At 41.2% G+C, this 26018-nt stretch overlaps 1 protein-coding gene across 1 annotated transcript in view; it reads left to right on the top strand.

The window, feature by feature from the left end:
• Nucleotides 1–26018, top strand: part of LOC145415033 (carbohydrate sulfotransferase 11-like) — a 138799-nt gene that overhangs the window by 16513 nt on the left and 96268 nt on the right. The window contains exon 2 of the mRNA XM_080284450.1: nucleotides 9911–10147. Within this exon, the coding sequence (XP_080140576.1) occupies nucleotides 9911–10147 (237 nt within the window). The remainder of the gene's footprint in view (nucleotides 1–9910; nucleotides 10148–26018) is intronic.

Raw genomic sequence — 26018 nt, 5'->3', positions numbered from 1 at the left:
AGTATTGTGATACCAACTCTAACGTACGGAAGTGAAGCTTGGACATTGTTGGAAGGACACAAGTCAAGAGTGAGAGCAGTGGAAATGAGTTATTTAAGAGGAGCCTGTGGAGTCACGTGGAGAGACAGGCTGACGAATGAGGATATAAAGGAGCGTTGTGGTGTGGATGTGGTTGTGATAGGAAGCGTTATGAGGAACACACTGATGTGGTTTGGCCATGTGGAGAGGATGGAGGGTGAAAGACTGACGAAGAGAGTGTATGTGAGTGAGGTGGAGGGGGGAAGAGGGAGGGGAGGCCGAGGTTGAGATGGAGGGATGGGGTGGAGAGGTATATGAGAGAGCGAGGCGTGAGTTGGGAGCAGGGCAGTGAAATGGCGGGGGACAGGGCGACTTGGAGGCTATTTGTTTGTGGCCACCCCAAACGGGATTGAGGCGTTTGGCAATAAATATATATATATATATATATATATATATATATATATATATATATATATATATATATATATATATATATATGTATATATATATATATATATATATATATATATATATATATATATATATATATATATATATATATATACCATCATCTTCATCATCATCATCATCATCATCATCAGCCATTACAAGTCCACTGCTGAACAAAGGCCTCACCCAACCTTCTCCACGAATTCCTTGACTGAGCCAATCTTTGCCACGTTTTCCCTGCAAATTTCTCTATCTCATCTCCACCTCCTGTCTGGCCTTTTTCTGCTACGCTTACCATCTCTTGGTGTCCAGTCAGTCAACCTCTTGCTCCATCGATTATCCGTTGTTCTTGCTACATGACCTGCCCACCTCCATTTCTGTTCTTTTATAACTTCTATAATATCTTTGACTTTAGTCTGCTGTCTCACCCAAGTTGATCTTTTCCTGTCTCTTAAAGATACTCCCAACACTGACCTTTCCATTGCTCTCTGAGAACGAATTAGTTTATTTTCCATCGATTTTGTCAGTTTCCAAGTCTCACAACCATACGTCATAGCTGGAATTATACATTCGTTATATACTTTTCGTTTCATACAAACTGGCAAGCTACTTTTCACAATGTCTCTATGTTTACCGATAGCTTTCCATCCAATTGTAATGCGTCTTTTTATTTCGTTATCATTATCTTTCATTAATTTTAGTATTTGTCCCAGGTAATTGTACTCCTCAACTTCTTCAAGAATTTCTCCACTTATTCTTATGACGCTCTTTGGTGTTTAAGGATTAAACATTACTTTAGTTTTACTCCGGTTCATCTTTAGCCCTACTTTGAGACTTTCTCTGTTCAGGTCATTTAACATTTCTTGCAATGTCTCTGCTATTTCTGAGATTAGGACAATGTCATCTGCAAATCTTAAAGGGTTTAGTTTTTCTCCATCTATGTTTACTCCTTTGTTTTCCCAGTTTATCTGTCTATCTATCTATTGCCAGACGCCTCAATCCCGTTTGGGGTGGCCACAAGCAAATCGCCTCCAAGTCGCCCTGTCCCCCGCCATTTCACTGCCCTGCTCCCAACTCACACCCCCCTCTCTCATATACCTCTCCACCCCATCCCTCCATCTCATCCTCGGCCTCCCCCTCCCTCTTCTCCCCTCCACCTCACTCACATACACTCTCTTCGTCAGTCTTTCACCCTCCATCCTCTCCACATGGCCAAACCACCTCAGTGTATTCCTCCTAACGTTTCCTATCACATCCACATCCACACCACAACGCTCCTTTATATCCTCATTCGTCAGCCTGTCTCTCCACTTGACTCCACAGGCTCCTCTTAAATAACTCATTTCCACTGCTCTCACTCTTGACTTGTGTCCTTCCAACAACGTCCAAGCTTCACTTCCGTACGTTAGAGTTGGTATCACAATACTGTCATGTAGTAACTTTTTCACTTCCATGCTCACTTCCCTGTTTCTTATCACTGCTTTCAAGGAACCAGCAACCTTTCTTCCCTGCTGTACCCTTTCAAGCACTTCACCCTCCAAACCTCCATCCTTACTCATCACACTACCCAAGTACTTAAACGTACTCACATTTTCCAATTCCTCCCCATCCAACCTCGCTGTACATTCACTAACTTCACCTCTCTCAAAGACCATCACTTTACTCTTCCCTACATTCACCTTTAGATTCCGTTTCTTACACACTCTCCCAAACTCATCCACCAAGCCTTGCAGCTCCCCTTCGTCTTCACTCAACAACACAGTATCATCTGCAAACAACAGTACAGGGAGTTTCCAAACACTTTCCTCTCTCACCAGGGCCACTCCAACATCCACTACCCTACCTTGTACCTCTTTTATTACCCCATCCATGTACTGATTGAACAACCATGGAGACATGACACATCCCTGTTTCAAACCAACTTTCAAAGAGAAAAATTCACTTAGTTCACCATCCACACGCACTGTAGCCTTCGCACCATCGTACATACTCTTCACAGCATTCAACAACTTCCCAGCTACTCCATATATTCTTAACACTTTCCACAATCCTTGTCTATCCACCCTGTCATATGCTTTCTCCAAATCTATAAAAGCCGCATACAACTTCTTTCCCTTCTCTAGAAACTTTTCCACTAAAGATCTTAGAATGAATATCTGATCTACACAACCTCTTCCCTTCCTAAAGCCTCCCTGTTCTTCTCCAACTAATTTCTCTGTTCTTTCTCTAACTCTGTCAATAAGTATCCTACCATACACTTTTCCTATTATACTAAGAAGACAAATGCCCCTATGATTACCACACGCTTCTTTTTCCCCTTTTCCTTTGTACAAGGGAATAATTATACCTGACTTCCAATCCTCCGGGACTCTACCTTCCTCCCAGGCCAATCTGCACATCGTCCACATCCATTCTACTACTATCCCTCCCCCATGCTTCAGCATTTCACCACACATTCCATCAATTCCTGGGGCTTTCCCCGATTTAACTTTCTTCATTGCTTCCACAACTTCTATCCTACTGATTTCTTCCTGTCTTCTCACCTCCCTCCTTCTCCCAGCCATTCCCCAGCCACTTATACTCGCATTACTTCCATCCTCTATGTTCAACAATTCCTTAAAGTGTTCTCTCCATCTGCTCACTTTTTCTCCCTTCTCCACTAGTAATCTACTATTTTTATCTTTTACTCCTCAGCTAACTTCACTGTCACCCTGTCTTACTCTCTTCACCTCTTTCCAGAACATTTTCTTACAGTCCCTCCACTTTACACTCAAATTCCTTCCAAATTCCTCATCCACTCTCTTCTTACTCTCTCTTACTAATCTTTTCACCTCTCTCTTTCTTTCTACATATAACTCTCTCTTCCGCCTCTCAACTTCTTCCATGCCCCTATTTCTCATCCATTCATTGTATGCTTTCTTCTTTTGTGCCACAGCCTGTCTCATCTCTTCAGTCCACCATGCTGTTCCTTGCACCCCCCTCCGTCTTCTCTTCCTTCCATACACCACACCACATGCTGCACATATTTCTTCTGTAGATATCCTACACACACCTTCCACGTCTCCCATCTGCTCCAATTCATATTTGCCCAATCGTTCCTCCACTTCTCTCTTATACTCTGCCATTTTCTCATCCTCTTGTAACCTTTCCACTCCCCTTGCAACTACTCCTTCCGCTCGTCTTTCCCTTCTTCTATTCCTCCACCTTACTTGAATTCTAATTCTGGCCACCACCAAGTAGTGGTCAGAAAGTCCACTCCCCCAGCCTCTATAAGCTCTTGCATCCATTACACATCTTCGCATCTTTTCATCCACACACACATAATCAATCATTGCCTTCCTTTCATTCAGGTCACCACCCACCCTTCTCATCACTCGCCATGTATACCTGTGGATCATTTTATGCCTGAAGAGGGTATTGGTTATCACCAACCCCCTCCCAGCACAAATGTCCACTAACGCACTCCCATTCTCATCTATCTCAGCAGGCACACCCCACTCACCAACTATTCCATCCACCTTCACATTCCCAACTTTACCATTTCATATCACCAATCAAAAACACTGTCTCATTCCTTCCAAACTTTTCCATGCACACTTCTACATTTGTCCAGAACTCTTCTCTCACTCTTCTAGCACTATCTTGCGTTGGCGCATACACACACACAATCGCCCACATTTGTAATCCAACTTTCAAATTTACCCACACAATCCTTGACCCAACTGGTGACATTGTATCTCCCTGACGCACGCCCTTCTCAATCTTAATTTTCTCTGAGTCCTTATGTAATTTAACTGTAGCAGTTCCCTCTTTATATATGTTTTCGAGCAGTTTTACAATGTTCTCATTCACTCCTTGTTCTCGCAATGAATTTATAATTGCTATGTGCTCCACTGAGTCGAAAGCCTTTTCGTAATCAACAAAACCTAAGCACAGTGGTTTATTATATTCTGTAGTTTTCTAAGTTAGCTGATTCATTGTGTGCAGATGATCAGTAGTCGAGTACCCGCTTCGAAATCCTGCCTGTTCACGAGGTCGGTTTTCCTCCAAATTTGTAGCTATTCTGTTTGTAAGGACTTTAGTGAAAAGTTTGTAAATGACTGATAGCAAGCTAATGGGTCTATAGTTACTACTGTATTTTGAGTCGCCTTTTTATAAAGTAAAATAACTATTGCATTACACCATGTTTAGGGAATTTTCTTCTGCTTTATACAGTGGGTAAATAAGTGAGCAAGCCTATTTTGTACTTCTACTCCTGCATCCAACAGTAAATCTGCTACTATTCCATCTTCTCCCGGAGTCTTCCCTCTTTTCATATTTTTAAGAAAAATATTTACTTCGTCTGGTGTTACCTCAAGTATTTCACTTGTGTCAACTGAAAAGTTAGCTATTGGTACTACTCTCTTTGATGCATACAGTTCTTTGTAAAATTCTTCAACTCTCTTCAGCATCATATCTCTGCATTTAATGGCTTCACCTTTTTTGTCTTTTAGTGATGTAATTTGTTGCTTTCCAAGTGCCATTTTATTTCGGACCTGTTTCAGAATTTTTCCTTTTTTGATGGTTCCTTTGATTTGATCCATGTTTCTCTTTTTTCTTCTCTTTGTCTTTTGTTGATAAGCTTGTTTAATTCCGCTCGTTCTACTTCATCTTTCTTTGTCTTTACTTTCATTACCTTTCTTTTTTTTCATAAGCTCAAGTGTCTTCTCTGAATACTTCCCGGCTTTGGTTGTATTAGGTTTTCCTACTACCTCCTCTGATTCTTTTAGCACTTTTGTTAGTGTGTCATTCAGCTCATCAATGTCACATTCAGCATTACTTAGAGCCTGAAATCTGTTCCTTATTTCCAACTGAAAAGCTGCTTTGTTTTCGCTGACTTTTATTGGGCATATCTTTTTGTCTTTAGTCATCTTCTTTCTTTCACTTTTGAAATTGAATCTTGCTGTGCAACCCACCATTCTATGGTCACTTCCAATATTTACTTTGTTGACAACTGTGACATTTGTGATTGTGTTATTCTTATTTGCCATAATGAAGTCGATTTCATTCTTTGTTTCTCCATTTGGGCTTCTCCAGGCCCACTTTCTCCCTGTTCTTTTGTGAAAGAATGTGTTCATTATTCTCATGTTAAACATTTCTGCAAAGTTTACCAACATTTCTCATCTTTCGTTCCTTTCTCCCACTCCAAATTTTCCCATACATGCTCCTCTATTTTTTGATTTTCCAACTTTTGCATTGAAGTCTCCCATGAGTATAGTATAGGTGGTCTTTTCTTCTTCCATAATCTGGGAGATGTCATCACAGAATGTTTCAATTTCTTCATCTGAGCTCTGAGAAGTTGGTGCATATACTTGTATCACTTTCAGGGTATATTTTTTGCACAGTCTAATTACAACCACTGCTGCTCTGTCAGATGCACTGCTGAATTTAACAATGTTGTCTGCAAGATTTCTGTTAATTAGAAATCCTACACGACTAACTCTTTCATTTTCCCTTCCTCTGTGGTAAAATAGGTGGCCACTGTCATTTAGCTGAATTGCTTTTTCTTCTTTTCTGTGAGTCTCACTCAAACCTACAATATCCCAACTAATGTTTTCCAGTTCAGCCATTAAGTTATCAAATTTGTAATATATAACCTATATATACCGGTAACCCCTAACTGTAAATTATGTCTTTACAACAGCATCAGTACCTACGAAAATACTTAGTATCGCTAAGTACATTTAACAGACGACATTTTTCACGAGCTGCACTTAAATCTGGACAGAATACATAAAGTGATACCTACCAAACTACTTACTGTTCTTAAGTACTCTTTACAGACGACAAACTTCAGTGGTCCCGATGAGGTTACTTAAGTGCTTCTCATTTTACTCAGTTAGGATGACCGCACAGTAAAAACGACGAAGGGGTTATTATGAATGCCGATAAATTATAGGGAAACAGGAAAGAAAAGCCATTTTGAGCCTATGTATGACGTTTTCAACGAATTAATATGTACAAATTGAACCATGTTGGAATAATATTGCAATGATAGATTTGGAGATGTTACGCCGCAGACAAACAGCTTATGCAAGATTGCTAGCGCAGAAATGAAAGTATTTGCAATACTTTGTTGCTTAGTAAATAGAAAATTGCAACTGTTTAACGGTGATCATCCCTGACTTCTCGTTTCTCACGTTTCTGGTGTAATTCCTCTATAAAACAATTTCTCTTAAACAACTCTCCGTAAGACGTTTTATCTGTTATTTAGCTCCCAGTAACTTAAACGAGTATATCAATCGAATATAACAAAGCTTGTGACATGATGCAGTAATCTTTTGTGACGTAATGCAAGCGATTCGCAAATAATTTTGACCTAACATTCAGCAACAGCTGTACCCTTTGGTGATGAATCTTCATTATATTCATTCAGTAAATTAGTGGATATGTACTGTACAAAATAACCTGGAAATGTTTTGTAAGCATATTATACGGGGAACTGATCATAATATAATCTAAGCTACCCATGTTTTGGCGGGGACAAGACCTAATAAGGGACTACTGGAGGTTAGGTTGTGAAAGCGATTCATGATGAATGTTGTCATAATATTCAACCCTAGCTGTGCCGCCTGGTAACCATTCTTATCGCATTCATTCACAACAATAGAGTACATGTTTAAAAAAAACGGGGAAACACCTTCAAGGAGCGCAGTACGGGGAATGGTCTATGTTTTGATGGGGGAAATTAGACACAGTGAGCTAAGGCCGCTTTCACACGAGGCCACCGGTTGCCGCCACTGGTGGCCTTCAATGGTGGCCCAGTGTGAAGGGGCCGGCAACTGGTGGCACTGTATGAATGCTCCGATTTGAAAAAATGCTTTACAGCGAGTGGCAGCAATCGCCAGTGGGGACACTAGTTGCGTGAGCGAGCCACCGCCGGGAGCTGGTTGCCGGCCGGGCAACCGCAGTGGCCTCGCATGAAAGGCTCCATTGAAAACTGTTGGGGGCAACTAAATGAGGCCACCGGTGGCGGCCACCGGTGGCCTCGTGTGAAAGCGGCCTAAGATGATGCAGGTACTTATCGATGATTTTGTCAAAATGTAGCTGTAGCTATGCCCCATGGTAAGCATTCTGTATCATATTCCTTCAAAAAATTTGAATATATGTGTTGAATAACAGCAATACAGCAAGAAACTGTATTTTACGAATGCCGCCCATAACCACACCTAACCTTTCTTTGACGGGGAAAGACCAGCCAAGGTCATGCAAGCAGTCCACAATATTGGCTTAAAATGCTGTTATGTCTGTGCCCTACGGTAATCACTCTTTCCCATATTCATGCAGTAAATTAGAGTATATGCACAAAATAACCGGGAAACGTCTTGTAAGCACGAAGACTGGGGAATTGACCCTAACCTAACCTAACCTAATCTAACCTAACCATGTTTTGACGGGGAAACAACCCATCAGAGGACTCGTCGATGTGAGGTCGTGAGGGGATTCATAATAAATTTTGTCATTATATTCAGCACTATCTGTGCCGCAGGGTAACCATTCTTTATCATATGCATACAGTCAAGTGAAGAATACCAGGGAAACGTCTTGAAAGCATTCATCACAGGGAACCGCTTATATGTTTTGTCGGGGAAATGACTATCCTTCGCTGTTAGGTGATGCAAGAGATTCTAAACGAAGTTTGACCTAATTAGCTCTTTCTGTGCCCAGCAGTAATGATTCTTATCCCAATCATCAAGTAAATCAGAACATATATAAAAGATCAGGGAAACATCCATATCTTGACAAGGAAACTACAGTACTCTGAACCCATAAAGGTTAGATGATAATGAGTTTTTACTTATGTAAATCTCATTGACAACCTTGCTATACTCCACAGTAACGTTTTTGCTTTGCACTGATGGTGAAATCATCAAGGGAAAACACCCCATATCTGGCTTTAATCGTCTCATCAGTAACAAAGTGTATCGTTTCAGTTTCGTCGACACAGCAGGGTGGCAAAGGAAACTGTAGAATTGAGCAATGCGTGTGTGATGAATGCTGCGGTGCCTTGCTTTACACCAGCCCTCGCATACCGTTGAAACCTATGTCGCTCAAACAAACCCTCAGCTATATTAAAATCTTCACTTTTCTTCGTTTCATAATATGTGCTCCACAGTACCCAGTGAGCGAATCTACCTTTAATCAATAACCGAAAATCATCCAGGTGAAATCATCCAGGAGAAATTACCTGTTTCTTACTTTCATCCTGCGACTGATGTATCAGAGGGAAATTGTAATAACATGGCGCTGACTCGCTCGTCACCCACTCACAAAGCGCAGTTTACTAATATATGTTATTCAGCGTAGAACATTTTAATAGTTAGGGGTTAGTGAAGGCTCTGAATAACCCCCTCCTATTCGAAAAGACTCATGAGATGAATAAATTCTTTGAAGATAATAAAGGAGCATCCATGGCCTACAATCAGTGAAAGACCGAACATTTAACCCTGTTTTGTGACCATGACCTTCTCAAACTTTAACTGTTTCATCTTTCCTGGACTTTCAACACCTCCAGCATGTTTGGTGTAAGCTTTTAGACTGACTTTAACCTGTGACCTTGACCTTTTACCTGTTGTTCTTAAAACTGGATCACGCCATCTTTGACTGACCTTAAACATTTCCACCAAGTTTAGTACATATCAGATCAAAACTGAGTTAAAGTGCGGACGCTTTGACCTTCCTGGCTGCCTTTATCTATGAATGATTGTTCCCTGCCTGAACCACTTCTTCCTTTTCCTGACCTGAACCGTTTCACCTAGTTTGGTCCAAGTTAAATATAAACTGTTTAACTTGACCTAATGATGTCGTCTAGCGATAAACTTCGGAAAAATGTGAACCGACCGAAACGGGTGTGCACCTCTGGCGACTCAATGAAAGTTGTGTTGGAAGGTTCTGCACATCCCATCCCATGATGCCCAGTGTTAAGTCGTAAGCCAAGCAAACCTCCTTAGTTTCCGTCTAACAGGACTGGATACACATCAGTGACAATAAAACGAGGCTTTATGTATGTTGTTTGTATCCTTTCCTCTCCCTTTCCTTCTCTCCACGATATATATATATATATATATATATATATATATATATATATATATATATATATATATATTCTCTCTCTCTCTCACTTTTTTTCGGGTAATTATACTTGTTTATAACTGTATATAACTTAAACTTTCCCTACATCTTTCGAGGTTTGCAATCATTTCCCAAGTCTTTCCACACATTTACAATTCTTGTTTTTCTTTTTGCGTTCAACTCTCCCTCTTTCCTTCTTAATTCTCTCTCTCTCTCTCTCTCTCTCTCTCTCTCTCCAATAATTTTGCAATAATTTAGTGCCTATAAGAAGGACAAAATAAACTTGTTTTGATCCTAAAATTCTTCATCTCACCCTACCCGCTACCCTCAGGCGGTGAGCACAAAAAACAAGGGACTGAAAGGGGAGTTTGAAGCCCGGGCTGCACACGTCAAGACTGAGTGTGCTCTGCATCCCCCACCTTTAAGCAAGATGGAGATCCACGCCCGCGATGCTACCCGTGTGAGTCCCAACCTTGCCCGCTACTACAGCAGTTTACATCTCAAGGCTGCACTCAAGAATGTACTTTACCTGCCACGGCGAAACCTCACCTGGTGTCTTGTAGCAAAGGTAAGATCATAATAATGCCTAATGCAGACGCCACAACTTCGACCATTGTGTTGGTGTGTAACTCAACGATCTTTCGTAATCACCTAAGTGCTTGTGTACCCCCAGCTCAACTTCGATTTTAGTGACATGCTCGTGCCGTTTCTCCTGCCATCTAGCATAGTTTATGGATATTGTCTACCAGTTACCATCCTTATATAAGGTTAGGCAGCTTTAAGCACACTACCAAGTAATGATTTTCAAGATTCTGTTTCTCTGCCTCCTCCTGCCTGAGCACCAGATCTCTTGAATATAATCTCTCACTAACTTACGCCTTCTCAGGGTGTTCAACTGTACGCACATAATTAGCCCATGGTAGTGGCTTAGCTAATAGATTTCAAAGATCAGGGTATCCATCAGTACTTGCTGTGCATTGCAAATAATGAACGTTGAGCAATCCACCCCAAAATATTAGCATATTAAATCAAATGGTGTACTGTAAAAGACAATGGCTGAAAGTCAAACATCTCAGAAAACTGTTTCCTGAGCCAATATGTCCGTTCACCCCAACCACCCACCCTCAGCACAGCTTATGATGTATGTCAGTAAGTGTGCCACCTTGTGTGTGGGTGTGTGTGTGTGTGTGTGTGTGTGTGTGTGTGTGTGTGTGTGTGTGTGTGTGTGTGTGTGTGTGTGTGTGTGTGTGTGTGTGTGTGTGTGTGCCACTATATACACATAGTTGGGCCGCAGTAAAGCCCAAGTTTATTGATTTAAAGTTTCAGACACCTGCCCCCCCCCCCTCCCGCCACACACAGACGCATTACAACTTATGGACATCGTATTTAGGAACTGGATCGCACACATTATTGTCCTAGCATAGGCCTGACTTAGTGTACGGCACAGAACCCTGAATAAAGTGGCTGAATCACTACTTCATAATGAGTCTCCATGACAAAAAATCAAGAGAAAAGAAAACCTCTCAGTAATTCTCAGAACGTAGGATAAAAAATAATAATAATCCTTCTTTATACAATTTTATGATCTTAACAGATTTTAACTATACAGCAGGTTGTGGCAGTGTAATGTATCAGATAGTATAGTTACGGTCAAAGGCTGGTAAGAGAATGAACGGTGGCGGTGTGGAATGGTGGTGTGGAATGGTGGTGTGGAATGGTGATGTGGAATGGTGGTGTGGAATGGTGATGTGGAATGGTGGTGTGGAATGGTGGTGTGGAATGGTGTGTGATATATAGCGATATGTAAAAGAGTTGCATTGTTTGTTTGTCTGTCCTTCAGTCACGCCTAAACCAAGGGCCAGAGACACCCGGACCCATATATATATATATATTGTTACGGAACAGAGAAAGATAATGTACACTTTAAGTGAGAATACTAAAAATCACTACTGTCCCGTAAAGTTCCAGGTTCAAAACAAAAGAGTTAGGTAAAATTACAAGTTAAAGTTTAATGCTCAAACTAACAACAAAACATTCAGGACTCATAAGGATAATGTAATGGCAAAAAAACAGGTTAAATATATGGTTAACTGCAATAGCCTCTATTAACACGAAATTAGCAAGAGTGAATTTATCTAAGTCAGCCCTGATAAAATGAAAATACACTGGGTAATGCTCAGTTAATGCAAGATAAATTATTACGGATACAAAATATTATTAATGATGGCTGACAAGAACCTTGCACAAATTACAGAAACCTTACTAGGCCTAAGAATTAACCTTATGCTACACAGTACAAGAACAAAATGCAATAACAGTTATACTCAAATTACACACAGCTGCTAGATGGTTGGAGACTTTCTGAGAAACTCACAATAATAATAACTGTACAGGGGAGGACAGAGATGCGAGCAAAATGAGGAGTAGATCTAAGTGGCAATGATGCAGAGACTGAGCTCATTATATAGGGGCCAGCAGAGCTTGATACAACTTGCAAGAAGGACGCGCAAATGAAGCCATGGGGACAAAGAGCTGAAAATCCTGCTCTGAACAACAGAAAGGACGACTTACTCTACTATAACGGTAGAAGGGGGGGACTGAGGCAGAACACGCTCGTGATCAAACATGCAGCATACTGTGCGTTAAAATTACACAAAGGATGATGAAATCATAGGCTATGTAACACCTCCCCACAAAGAAAAAGAAATTTACAAAGGAAATTTCTTATTACTCTAAAATAATCTGTCTAAAGTCTAGATAAGCAATCTGCAATAACATTTTCTTTCCCCTTGACATGTTGTATGTCTAATGAATACTCCTGAAGAAGTAGACTCCATCTTGTCAATCTCTGATTTTTATCTTTAAACTTACTAAGGAATTTCAGTGGGTTATGATCGGTATAAATGACTATGGGGTCAAAACCAGAACACAAATAAAATGAAAAATGCTGTAAACCCAAAATCAAGGCCAAAAGCTCTTTCTCAATAGTTGAGTGGTTCTTTTGAGGTGGAGTGAACTTCTTACTGTAATAAGATACAGGGTGTTCAATACCCTGATCATCCTCTTGCAGCAAAACAGCCCCAGCTCCTGTATCACTTGCATCAACAGCCATCTTAAAAGGCTTAGCAAAATTTGGAGTAGCGAGCACTGGCTGACTTAATAGGATAGCTTTAAGTTTGCTGAAAGAGGATTCACAGTTTTCGGTCCAGACAAATTTAACTCCCTTTTTCAGTAGGTCTGTAAGTGGTGATACAAGAATAGAAAAGTTAAGAACAAATCTCCTGCAATAACCTACCATTCCCAAAAATTTTTGTAGCTCTTTCCTACTTTTAGGTCTGGGAAGATCACTTATAACCTGAACCTTAGCTGCTGCTGGTGCAACATGTCCATCACCAATTACGTACCCAAGGTACTGAACTTTAGCTTGACCAAACTCACACTTTGATAAATTAGCTACAAGATTAGCCTGAACTAAACGCTCAAGAAATTTACTGACATGGCATAGGTGATCTTTCCAGTTGTCACTGAAGATTAATACATCATCAATATAAACAACACACCCTGCCAAACCCTCTGTTACAACATTCATGAGCTTCTGAAATGTGGCTGGTGCATTCTTCATGCCATATGGCATTACAGAACATGCAAAAGTCTTTCCTAGTGTTACAAAACATGAGATCTCCCTAGCACGTTCAGTCATAGGTACTTGCCAGTATCCCTTTAACAAATCAAACTTACTTATGTACCTAGCCTTTCCGATCTTGTCTATGCAATCTTCCACACGAGGGAGAGGGTAAGTGTCTGTTTTAGTTATCTGATTAACACGTCTGTAGTCGATGCAAAGCCGCTGTGACGCACCTGGCTTAGGGACTAGAGTGACAGGAGAACTCCACTCGCTCTGACAGGGCTCAATCATCTTGTGGTCCAACAGGTAGCCAAGCTCCTTCTGGATGAGAGGAACTTTCACCGGGTTCACACGGTAAGGAGGCAATTTAATTGGCTTTGCGTCTCCAACATCGACATCATGCATCAACACAGTGGTTCTTCTTGGAGTGGCACGGAACACTTGCGGGTACTCCTGCAGTAATGCCGAAAACTCCTGCCTTTCCTTGGGAGGTAGATGAGAAAGCTTAGTCTGGAGATCATTCATGATATCAGGATTCTTCCCCAAACTCAGACTCATACTGCATGGGAGAGCTTCACTTGCAGACTCGGGTGGAACAGCTACAGTGCAGACTGGATTATTTTCGTCCCGCCTGTGATATAACTTTAGCATGTTGATGTGACAAAGTTGCTTGTTCTTTCTACGATCTGGTGTGGCGATGACATAGTTGACATCACTGAGTTTCTTCTCCACGAAATAAGGACCACTAAACTTGGCTTGAAGAGGTTGCCCATGAACTAGTAGCAGAATCAAAACCTGATCTCCTGGCTGAAAGTGGCGTAACCTGGACTTCTTATCATACCAAGTCTTCATCTTCTCCTGAGCAGCTCTTAAATTCTCTCTCGCCACCTGTAAAGCAGTGGACAGCCATTCTTTGAACTTCATCACATACTCCAGCAGGTTGACGTCATCTTCCTCCGACAGCCAGCATTCCTTGAGTAACTTAAGGGGTCCTCTTACTTCATGGCCAAACAGTAGTTCAAAAGGTGAGAAGCCCAGTGATTCATTTGGAGATTCTCTTGCGGCAAACACAACGAATGGAAGACCTTTATCCTAGTCTTTCTGATGTTCCAAACAGTATTTCTTGAGCATCGATTTGAGTGTTTGATGATATCTCTCCAACGCTCCTTGGGTCTGGGGATGGTAAGCTGAAGACGTGATCTGGGTGATGCCCAACTCTTTCAGAGACTGCTTGAAAACATTTGACATGAAATTACTTCCCGGTCGGACTGTACCTCCTTGGGCAGACCAAACTTTGTGAAGAACCCTAGCATTTCCTTAACCACGTTCTTTGCTGAGATATTTCTAAGTGGAATGGCTTCAGGATAACGAGTAGCCATATCAATCAGGGTCAACACATAAGAAAATCCTGAAGAAGTCTTAGGAAGAGGGCCCACAATATCCACCAACACACGGGTGAAAGGCGCCTCAAAAGGAGGAATGGGAACTAGAGGTGCAACCTTTTCGGTCTGATTACACTTCCCCACAACTTGACAGGTGTGACAAGACTTACAATACCAGGAAACATCCCTGAAGATACCTGGCCAGTAGAAGTGTTTCAAAATGCGTGCCACAGTCTTCCTCACTCCAAGGTGTCCTGCCAAACTGGAATCATGAGCCACTCTAATGATATCCTGCCTACAAACACGAGGGATGACAACTTGATGTACAACCTCCCATTCACAGTCGGCTGATGCTGTTGGGGGTCTCCACTTCCTCATAAGTACTCCTGACTTTACATAATAACAAGTAGAAGCACCGGCTGACTCTTCTTCACTGTAAGCAGAGTTAGCTAGACCTTTCAACTCAGGGTCAGCAACCTGCAACTCAAGCAACTCTTGACGAGACAAATTATCAACACTACGGGGAACTGCCTCATCTGGTGAGTGGTCCAAATTAGCAAGAAAAGTGTCAGCTAGGATAACATCATCATCATCATTATCCTCTAAATCACCAGTAACTTTAGACTTAGCCCTAGTGACAGCACATGCAGGGAACACATTAGGGACATCACAATCCTGGGTCGCAGCCACTGGCTCACTAGACAACTGAGGAGCTGGACACACTTGACTTCCACCAATATCATTTCCAAGTAAGAAAGTTACACCTGACATTGGGAGTGTCTCAACCAACCCAACCATAACGGAACCATTAACAAAACCAGACTCTAAATTCACTCTGCACAGAGGGACAGAGAAGTAATTATTCCCTACACCTTGTAAGATTACAGTTTCATCAGAGGAATTAACATTAGAGCCTAGAACACTGGTCAGCATAAGGGATTGGCAAGCACCTGTATCACGATATATTTTAACTGATTTCCTGTCATTACTGTCCAGAGAACTGACAAAACCATCAGACAGGAAATTAGCACATGAACTCTTGAGAGTGTCACCCACGTTACTGCTCAAAAGAGGAGCTCCATCATGAGAATTTAAGTTACCCCTCAAAGCAGGTTCAATTAACTCAGTTAAAGAATTATGGGAACTCTCAAGGGTGGACACTAGACCAATTGACTGAATATTTAAAGACTCCTTTTTGTTCACATCACGCTGTCTCCTGAAACATTTCTTCGTAGTATGACCACGCTTACTACAATAAGTACATTTACTTTTCTGAAATCTAGAGGTGAAGCTGGTATTTACTTCCTGAGAAACATCATCCTTATTCTCTTTCCTGTTACCTGTACTCTGAGTAGAGGCAACGTACTTACTCTCAGCTTTCCTTCTTTCTCTAGAATATCTCTTGTGAATGAGAACATATTCATCAGCTAAAACTGCAGCATCAGACAAATTATCTGTTCTTCTCTCATCAAGATATAGGCTTACATCTTTATAAATACACCTCTTGAAGTCCTCCAGCAAAATCATCTGCTTAAATTTACCAAAATCTGAATCCACATTCTTAGAATTTAACCACTGCTCTAACAGATCTTCTTTGATTTTTGCATACTCAACATGGGATTGCTTATCTTGCTTGTAAGTTGTCCTAAATTTTACTCTATAAGCTTCAGGAACAAGCTCATAGGCCTTAAGAATCAAGCTCTTAACTACATCATAATTATCAGATTGATCCTGAGGCAAAGATGCATTAGTTACTTGAGCTTTACTGGTGAGAACAGTTTGAAGGAGTACTGGCCAATACTTTTTGGGCCAATTAAAACCTGTAGCTACCCTCTCAAACAACTGAAAATATTTTGTTAAATCACATTAATTAAAAGGAGGGACAAGCTTAACATTTTTAGCCACATCAAAATCATCAGAGCTAGATGATCCAGTTCCACATTGTTTCATGCTATACTCATGGTCTGCCTGAATCCTGGCAAGTTCAATTTGTGCCTGAGCCTGTACCTGTGCCTCTTGAATACGAGCATTTGCCTGAAATTCAGCCTCCTTAACACAAGCCTCCTTAGCCTGAGACTCAGCCTCCTTAGCACGTGCTTGAAATTCAGCTTCCTTCACACGAGACTCCGTCTCCTTAGCACGAGCCTCCTGCAGGGCTAGCTGTAACTTAGCTAATTCACTCTGCGTTTGCTCATTTGGAGGAGTTGGAGGAGTTACATTAAACAAGCTCTTATTAATCATGCCAACAATTTGATCTTTAGAATGATGAGAGTGAACTGCAATTCCCAATTGTTGAGCAACAAGCTTAAGTTCATTCTTTGTTCTGTTTTCTACATCACACACTGTTTGCACATTTGACAAAAAATCTTCGGCTTCATCAAGTGTAGTAATAGTAGACATCATGAATAAGTAACAGTCACAAAATATCAAGCAATATCCTTATGATAATATCCTGAATATCCTGATAAGAGGTCGCCAAATTTATGTTACGGAACAGAGAAAGATAATGTACACTTTAAGTGAGAATACTAAAAATCACTACTGTCCCGTAAAGTTCCAGGTTCAAAACAAAAGAGTTAGGTAAAATTACAAGTTAATGTTTAATGCTCAAACTAACAACAAAACATTCAGGACTCATAAGGATAATGTAATGGCAAAAAAACAGGTTAAATATATGGTTAACTGCAATAGCCTCTGTTAACACGAAATTAGCAAGAGTGAATTTATCTAAGTCAGCCCTGATAAAATGAAAATACACTGGGTAATGCTCAGTTAATGCAAGATAAATTATTACGGATACAAAATATTATTAATGATGGCTGACAAGAACCTTACACAAATTACAAAAACCTTACTAGGCCTGAGAATTAACCTTATGCTACACAGTACAAGAACAAAATGCAATAACAGTTATACTCAAATTACACACAGCTGCTAGATGGTTGGAGACTTCCTGAGAAACTCACAATAATAATAACTATGCAGGGGAGGACAGAGATGCGAGCAAAATGAGGAGTAGATCTAAGTGGCAATGATGCAGAGACTGAGCTCATTATATGGGGCCAGCAGAGCTTGATACAACTTGCAAGAAGGACGCGCAAATGAAGCCATGGGGACAAAGAGCTGAAAATCCTGCTCTGAACAACAGAAAGGACGACTTACTCTACTATAACGGTAGAAGGGGGGGACTGAGGCAGAACACGCTCGTGATCAAACATGCAGCATACTGTGCGTTAAAATTACACAAAGGATGATGAAATCATAGGCTATGTAACAATATATATATTATATATATATATATATATATATATATATATATATATATATATATATATTGTAAATCATTGACCCAAAGATGGTTTTAGGGGGATCAAAATACAGATATGGGTCATTTGATTTCACTGGTAGTGTTCGACTTTTTGGCCAGGGCAACGCCAGGTACCCCTGCAGGAATATTTTTGGCATGGAGACTCATATGACCTCCACTTCGGACATAGGTTATGTGAGGTTGACCTCCAAGGTCATTTAAGGTCAGTTGCCAGAGGTCATTTGAGGTTACCGGTAATACACGCTCGAACGACTGGACCCACCAGCGAAGTTTTTGACACGGAGACTCATATAACCTCCAGTTTGGACATAGGCTATGTGAGGTTGACCTCCGAGGTCATTTGAAGTCACCGGTGATATTAAGCAGGTGCTCACAAACACTTTGCATTAGTCGGCGAAAACTGAAGTAAAACTTCCTGGACCTCATATAATCCCTCTTCAAAAGCATAAGAGGTACATGGTCTTTCTGGAGTAGAAAGGAAGATTGAACTTCAACAAAATGATTAGCGTGTTTGCCTTTTTGGCCTGGGCAACGCCGGGTACCCCTACCAGTGTGTATATGCGCGTGTGTGTGTGTATATATATATATATATATATATATATATATATATATATATATATATATATAACCTCATCTCATCTCAGCCGTTTGAGTGTCCGCTGCAGGACCGGCCTATCCCAACCGAAGTGGGGACGATACAGCCAATGTATCTCTACCAAGTGGTAGAGATTGTCTGTAGGGTGAGAAGTGCTGGTAAATGTATTGTAGTGTTGGAGTGGCCTTGGATATGTGTGTAGTTTGTGAACCAAGTGTAATCAGCCCGCGCAAGCCGACTGTATGCAAGCATACTTATTGTATGTGACACTTGTTCAACCACAGCACCCCTGATGTCCGCCAATGCAGTACGTGGCCAGAAGAACGCTCCCAAAGTTTATTACCCTGGCGGGTCGCGAACCCTCGTTCTTCAGTGTACGAAAACACACACTTTACCATTGTACCACAGAGGCTCCATACATATACATATATATATATATATATATATATATATATATATATATATATGTATATATATATATGTACTTAATTCGATCATCTTTGTTTCTGTACCATGCAAAATCACAGCCGTCTTCCACTCTGCCGCCATAATAGCAACCATGCTATCATATTCCCAGTTAACACTTCATGCTCTCTGACACCTAACGTGTAGCGGGGTCCTCTTTCCTGACCGGAGCTTAGTGCAATGAAAGAGAGGCAGGACACAAAAACTCTAGGCAATAACCTTTTACACGTATATTCCCACAGTCAGACACAGGACAAAATACAGGTATTACAACACGAATAGTGACACAGAAATAAAACCTTACTTAGGATATTAGTATCTCGCAGGATACTGACTTAACCACTACGGTTGCCAATACAGAAAGTCTAGTGAACAGGTGTACAGGGAACATGGACGCGCGTAGGAGCGCGGGAGGGGGAGTTCACACGGGGGGGGAGGGGAAGGACTCGTGACGAGCCGGAACAGAGTTATAGTAATATTGGGAAAGGATACATCTTTCTAATTTACTCTTAGTATCACTTCATAGAAAAAGGGCTTTGACATTTGATCTATCACTCGTTTATATTACGTTAGTTATGGGGAGGAGATGTTCTAGGGAGAGAGGGAATAGCGGGGCACTGGATATTCACTGTATTTACAGTAATACAAAGGGGATGGATATTATTCTCACTTTCTATGGTTTTCTGACAGCAAGGGACATATGTATACTTTCACTACAGAGACTTCCTCAGGGGAAGAGTTCTTACTGGTTTCTTATGAGGGCGTCACTTATGAGTCAGAGTTCTCGGGATTCACTCACTGTTCTCATCCTTACTCACTCGCCCGTGATTTTACTCGCCCTGCTACTGGACATGCATTTAGTCACTATATCACTGTCTGTCGCCGTCGCTTGGGCGTGGAGAGGTTGTGACCAGGAGTCCGGGGGAGGGCCCAAGGAGGCTGAGGGCTGCGGTCGCCAAAATCAAGGGGCGCTGTCAGGGAAGGGCTGCGCCCCGTCTCGTACAGGGGAGGCCATTAGGCCTCGCGGGGTCTCTCGGGGGCTGGGAAGCCAGGCGCCTGTCTCATGCAGGGGCGATGTCGGTACCTCTGTCTGGCCGTGGGGCCCGGCAATAGGCCGTGGCTGTGTGGGGGAGTCAGCACATGTGGTCGTCTCTCCAGAGGCCGTGGGCTCGTCTCTTCTGCAGGAGGGGGGAGTGGCAATCAGTCGTCTCTGGGGCAGCGCCTATGGAGCGGCAATAGGCCGTCCCCTTCGGCAGGAGGGGTGAGCGGCAATCGGCCGTCTCGGAGGCAGCACCTTCAGTGGGGCAATCAGCCGTCTCCTCCAGCAGGAGGGGTGAGCGGCAATAGGCCATCTCGGGGGCAGTGCTTCCAGAGAGGCAATCGGCCGTCTCCTTCGGCAGGAGGAAGGAACGGCAATCGGCAGTCTCAGGGGCAGCACCTCCAGAGCGGCAATCAGCCGTCTCCTTCGGCAGGAGGGGTGAGCAGCAATCGGCCGTCTCAGGGGCAGCACCTCCAGAGCGGCAATCGGCCGTCTCCTTTGGCAGGAGGGGTGAGCAGCAATAGGCCGTCTCAGGGGCGGTGATTCCAGAGCTGCAATCGGCCGTCTGCTTTGGCAGGAGGGTTGAGCGGCAATAGGCCATCTCAGGGGCGGCGCTTCCAGAGCGGCAATCGGCCGTCTCAGGGGCGGCGCTTCCAGAGCGGCAATCGGCCGTCTCAGGGGCGGCGCTTCCAGAGCGGCAATCGGCCGTCTCCTTCGGCAGGAGGGTGGAGCAGCAGTAGGCCGTCTCCGGGGGCAGAAGAGATGAGTGGCAATAGGCCGTCTTGGCAGAAACACCTTCAGTGTGACCCTTGGCCGACTGACGAAGGCGGGAGCGACAATTGGCCGTCTCCAGAGGGGTGCTGACGGAAACTGAAATCTCAGTTCCACTCCAGTCTGATTCGGCAGTCTTGCTTTCCGAAGGTAGTGTCTCCCGTCTGCTATGGTGGCGGTGCGACGGCTGAGTGTGATAAGGGCGCATGGCCCGGGCTGGCTTATGCCGTTGTCGTATTGGATCTCCTGGTGTGGGCATGGCTACTCCGTGTGGTCCGGGTAGGGGTGTCGGTGTGTTTCTGGGGGCACTACACTGTTTCTTTTTCACTGTGTTTCTGGGGGCAATACGTTGTTCTTCCTGTCTCTCTCTCACTGTGTTTCTGGGGGCACTATGTTGTTCATATCTACTCATTTCACTCTCTTTACGTTTAATCTCAACAAACATCTCATCAGTGCACGATTCCTTCCTATTTTTCCTCTATACACCAGTCCTCACTTCTGACAGTGTCACATTTCTGGAACCAAATAATAAATTAGTTTATAGCTTAAAGTTAGGTGATAAGTTATTAATTACTTTTCACTTTCAATACTTGCGTACTAAACGAGCAAGATGATTCTGTACTTTTGCTTGAGTATATTTACCTCACAATACTTTTACTTTTGGTTGAAAAAAAAAAAAAAAAAAAAAAAAAAAAAGGGTAAATGAAGTGTTACTCTAAACTTGCGTAGAGATCTTGCGTACTTTTAACAGCTCCGCTCAACTTACACTAGAGGTAATGGGCACAAAATTATTGGTAAACTATTCCAGTCACAAGAAGCTAAGCATTTCTTCATTAACTGCATTGTCAGTATATGGAACAAACTGTCCTCCAGTGCAGTAAGTTGTGATACAGCACTATCTTTTTAAAACAGCTTGGATAAGTATCTCTTCTAATCCCTACCTAAGTAAGTTCACTCTAGAATGATACCGGTATATTTCTCTAGTGCATATAACTTTTTTTCTTTTTCAGAGCCTGGAGGACACAGCTGCAGAACAACATTGATAAAATTATATTGTTGATTTAATGTTACTTTCCTTTTCGGGTAGATAATGCAGAATAAAATTTCTTCTTCCTCTTTCCTATCAAATTCCCCTGACAGCTTTTCCATGCTGCTTGGTGTCCTTCTCACTTTTTTCTTGTTTCCGCAATTAATTTAGAATTTCTATGTGCCGCACTGAGTCGGAAACCTTTTCGTAATCGACAGAACCTAAGTATAGTTGTTTAATATATATTTTATAGCTCTGTCAATTACATTATTCACTTTATGTGTACATAATCAGTAGTCGAATAACCGCTTCGTAATCCATCCTGTTCACGAGGTTGGTTTTCTTCCAGTTTTTTTGTTATTCTTTTCGTAAGGAGTTTAGTGATGAGTTTGCAAGTAACTGATATTAAGCTAATGGGTCGAAATTTACTAATATCTTTTGAGTCGTCTTCTTTGTCAAGAAAAATAACTATTGCATTTCACCATGCTTTGTGAATTTTGCTCCTCTTTACGTTATGAGTAAATAAGTGGGCTAGTCTGCTTTGAATTCTACTCCTGCATCTATCAGTAAATCTATTACCATTCCCTCTTTTCCTGGGACCTTTCCTCTTTCCATAATTTTATGGAATTTACTTCGTTTGGTGTTGCTTTAGGTATTTCCCTTGTGTCAGCTGAAAATTTACCAATCATTACTATTGTCTTTGATGTATACAATTCTTTGTAAAATTCTCCAACTCTCATCAGCATTTTCTCTCTGCACATTTGACCTCACCGTTTTTATCTTTCAGTGACGTAGCTTGTTGCTTTCCTAGTGCCATTTTGCTTCGGACTTGTTTCAGACTTTTTTCCTCTTTATAGTTCTTTGATCTGATCCTTTGATCTGATCCTTGTTACTCTTTCGTTTTTCTTATCTCCGTCTCTCTTTGATTAGCTGATTTAATTCTGCTCTTCCTATTTCATCTTCTTTGTTTTAACTTTCATCTCATTTCTTCATTTTTTGAGCTCGAGAGTTGTTTTTGAATACCTCTTGGCCTTTTTGTATCTTCTACCATTGCTACCTCCACTGATTCCTCCAACACTTTTTCAGTCTATCATTTAACTCATCAGTGTCACATTAAGCATGATTTAGTGCCTGAAACATGTTCTTTATTACTAACTGAGAGACAGTATTGTTTTTGCTTACTTTTAATGGGCATATCTTTTTTACTTTTAATCGGCTTTTTCCTTTTACTTTTGAAATTGAACCTGCCTGTGCAACCCACCACTCTATGGTTACTTCCTATATTTGCTTTGTTGATAACTGTGGCGTTAGCGATCGTGCTGTTCTGATCTGGTATGATGAAGTTGATTTCATATTTTGTTTCTCCATTCGGGCTTCTCCAGGTCCATTTTCTCAATGTTCTTTTGTGGAGGAATGTGTTCAATATCTCTCGCCTAGCAATACGATAATATAATCTCCTGTGTGTTCTTACCTAATTGTTCCTACCTAATTGTATCTTTACAGGAATGAGTCAGACTCGAATTGTCCCGTGTATTAAACCTCTTTTATCATACATATCCTTAAATTTAAAGTTTTGGCACACCGTTTCATTCGGTAGTACATTCCATTGATCAATTGCCCTATTTGGAAAACTGAATTTCCTTAATTCTCTATCGCTACTCTTTTTATGTAGTTTTTTGCAGTGTCCTCTTGCTGATGCTTCCCCATAGGTTATAAAATCATTTATGTCTTATTTTCTCTTTCCCTGAGATGCATTTATATAGCATAATCATGTCTCCTCTTTTCCTTCTCTCCTGTAGTGCTGGTAGATTCAGTTTTTCTAGTTTTTCTTAGTAGCTTAGATCCCATCTTGTAGCTGCCCATTGTACTTTTTCAATCATATGTATGTGTTTTTTGAGATGAGGATTCCAGACTACTGATGCATACTCCAGGGTTGGTCTGATGAATGATGTTATCATCATTCTCAGCATGCCTTCATTTATATATGTGAATGCTATTCTCATATTAGCAAGCAGTGTATATATGGTACGTACCTCTCACTGATGTGGTCAGCCGGAGATCGTCAGTTATTCACTCCTAGGTCCTTCTCCCTTTATGATATGTGTAGGGTTGAACTTCCTTTTAATCCCAGTCTGGTCTCTTTTCACTTTTATCAAACTCAATTACATGACACTTGTCTGCAGTAAATTCCATTTGCCGTTTATTGCTCCATTCATGAAGCTTATTTAATTCTTCTTGTAGCTCTCTGCAAGAATCTGTGTTAGTAATTCTCCTTTGTATTTTTGGATCACCAGCAAACATATTTAGATAGCTTCCATTTCCAGTGTTATTGTCTATGTCATTTATATATATTAAAAACATAATTGGTGCCAGCACTGAGCCCTGTGGAACTCCGCTAGTCACTCCCTCCATGATGAGCAATTTCCCCTTAGTACTGTTCTCATTTCCCTTTTCTTGAGAAAGTCCTGCGTCCAACAGTACAGGTTGCCTTGGATTCCTCCTTGATGGTACAGTTTCCACAAAAGTCTTTGGTGCGGTACTCTGTCAAATGCTTTCTCGAAATCTAAATTGATACTGTCCACCCATCCCTCTTTTTTCTGTAATGTTTCTGTAACTCTATCATAGTAGCTTAATAGATTAGTAACACATGATTTTCCCTTTCTAAAACCAAAATGCCTTTCTTTTATCATATTGTGTTCTTCTAGATGGTTTACCCAAACTTTTCTTATCAGCTTTTCTAGTATCTTGCTTACAACACTGGTCAGTGATACTGGTCGGTCGGTAAATGAGTGGATTCTGTCTATTCTCTTTCTTGAATAGGGGAACAATGTTTGCTTTCTTCCAAGTATTAGGTAATTTACCTTGACCTAGGGATTCCTTGAATAATAAATATAATAGTCTGCTTAACACTTCTGCACGTTCGTGTAGCACCCAACATGAAATTTCATCAGGACTTTTTGCTTTTTCTTTGTCTAATTTTTTTTTTCACTTCCCGTACTTCATTTTCTGATGTTTGTATATCTTGTAATATGTGTGGACATGCATGTTCCATATCATCTCTTTCAAAATTACTTTCTTCTGTAAAAACTGATTGCAAATTTTTATCTAGTGCTTCACAAATATCGTTCTCTTGTGTATTGATGATCCCCTCGTCCGTAATGGACTGTAATTTATCTGTAACTTTGGTTTTGCTTCGAATGTAGCTGTAAAATAGCTTAGGTTGATCACTGCTATTGTTTATAATGTCTTCCTCAAACTGTCTTTGAGCTTCTCTCTTTATCCTTGTATACTCATTTCATGCCTGTTTATGGTTGTTGTATGCCCACTCACTATTTTGTCTTCTGCATCAGTTCCAAGCAAGTCTCTCTTTTTTTTTCTTTTAATTTTTTACAGTCTGTATTAAACCATTTCTTTATGGTCATTTCTGTTTCTTTGTGCTGAGGAGTGTAATTTTGGACTCCTATTTCATAACATTCACGGAATTTTCTATATATATAACATTTAAAACTTTTAACTCCTTTTCCCAATCTATTTCTAAGAAGTTCTTCTTTAGGTCATGGTAGGTTGCCTTTTTGTAGTTTAGGCTCTTTTTTGCAACTATAATTACCATTAACTATTTCACATGAAATCCTGAAGTTGGAATATAATACTGTATGGTCGCTTTTGCCGACTGGAAGGTGGTACATTATACTGTCAGCATAATATTCTTGCCTAGTAAATATAAGATCTAGTACTGATGGATCATCAAGTCCTCTTTTTCTGGTGCTTTCCTTTACATGTTGTGTTAGGAAAAACTCCTGCACAAGGTCCAGGAGCTTCTGATCCCAACAGCTTTCATGGCTTCTTACATCCAGAGTATTGCAATATGTATTTGTACTGAGACCTGCAATTAAAATAATTTTTTTCAAATTTCTCTTCCATTCTATTGCTATGTTCCCGTCCAATACTGCCACAGGCTCCAACGGCAGTAGGTCAGTGTAGGTAGAACATTGCCCAGTGAGTTGTTGTTCTTAGGGTCAGCCTTTCATTGTACAAGAACACAGCAGCATAGGCATTATAAATAAGCACTGGCTTCTTAAGTTCACTGTTTTTATTTTCCAAATAATTACACTTAATGCTTTCCAACTACACTTCACTGTTTTCACAAGTACGGAAGATATACAAACTTCAGCAACTGCACTGACACTGAACTACACTCAAACTTTAC

The sequence above is a fragment of the Coenobita brevimanus genome, chromosome 101 (genome assembly GCF_032717465.1).
Source record: "Coenobita brevimanus isolate Jiangsu-jjx chromosome 101, ASM3271746v2, whole genome shotgun sequence".
Taxonomy (NCBI): Eukaryota; Metazoa; Arthropoda; class Malacostraca; order Decapoda; family Coenobitidae; genus Coenobita; species Coenobita brevimanus.
This window is presented reverse-complemented; position numbering and strand designations above follow the sequence as displayed.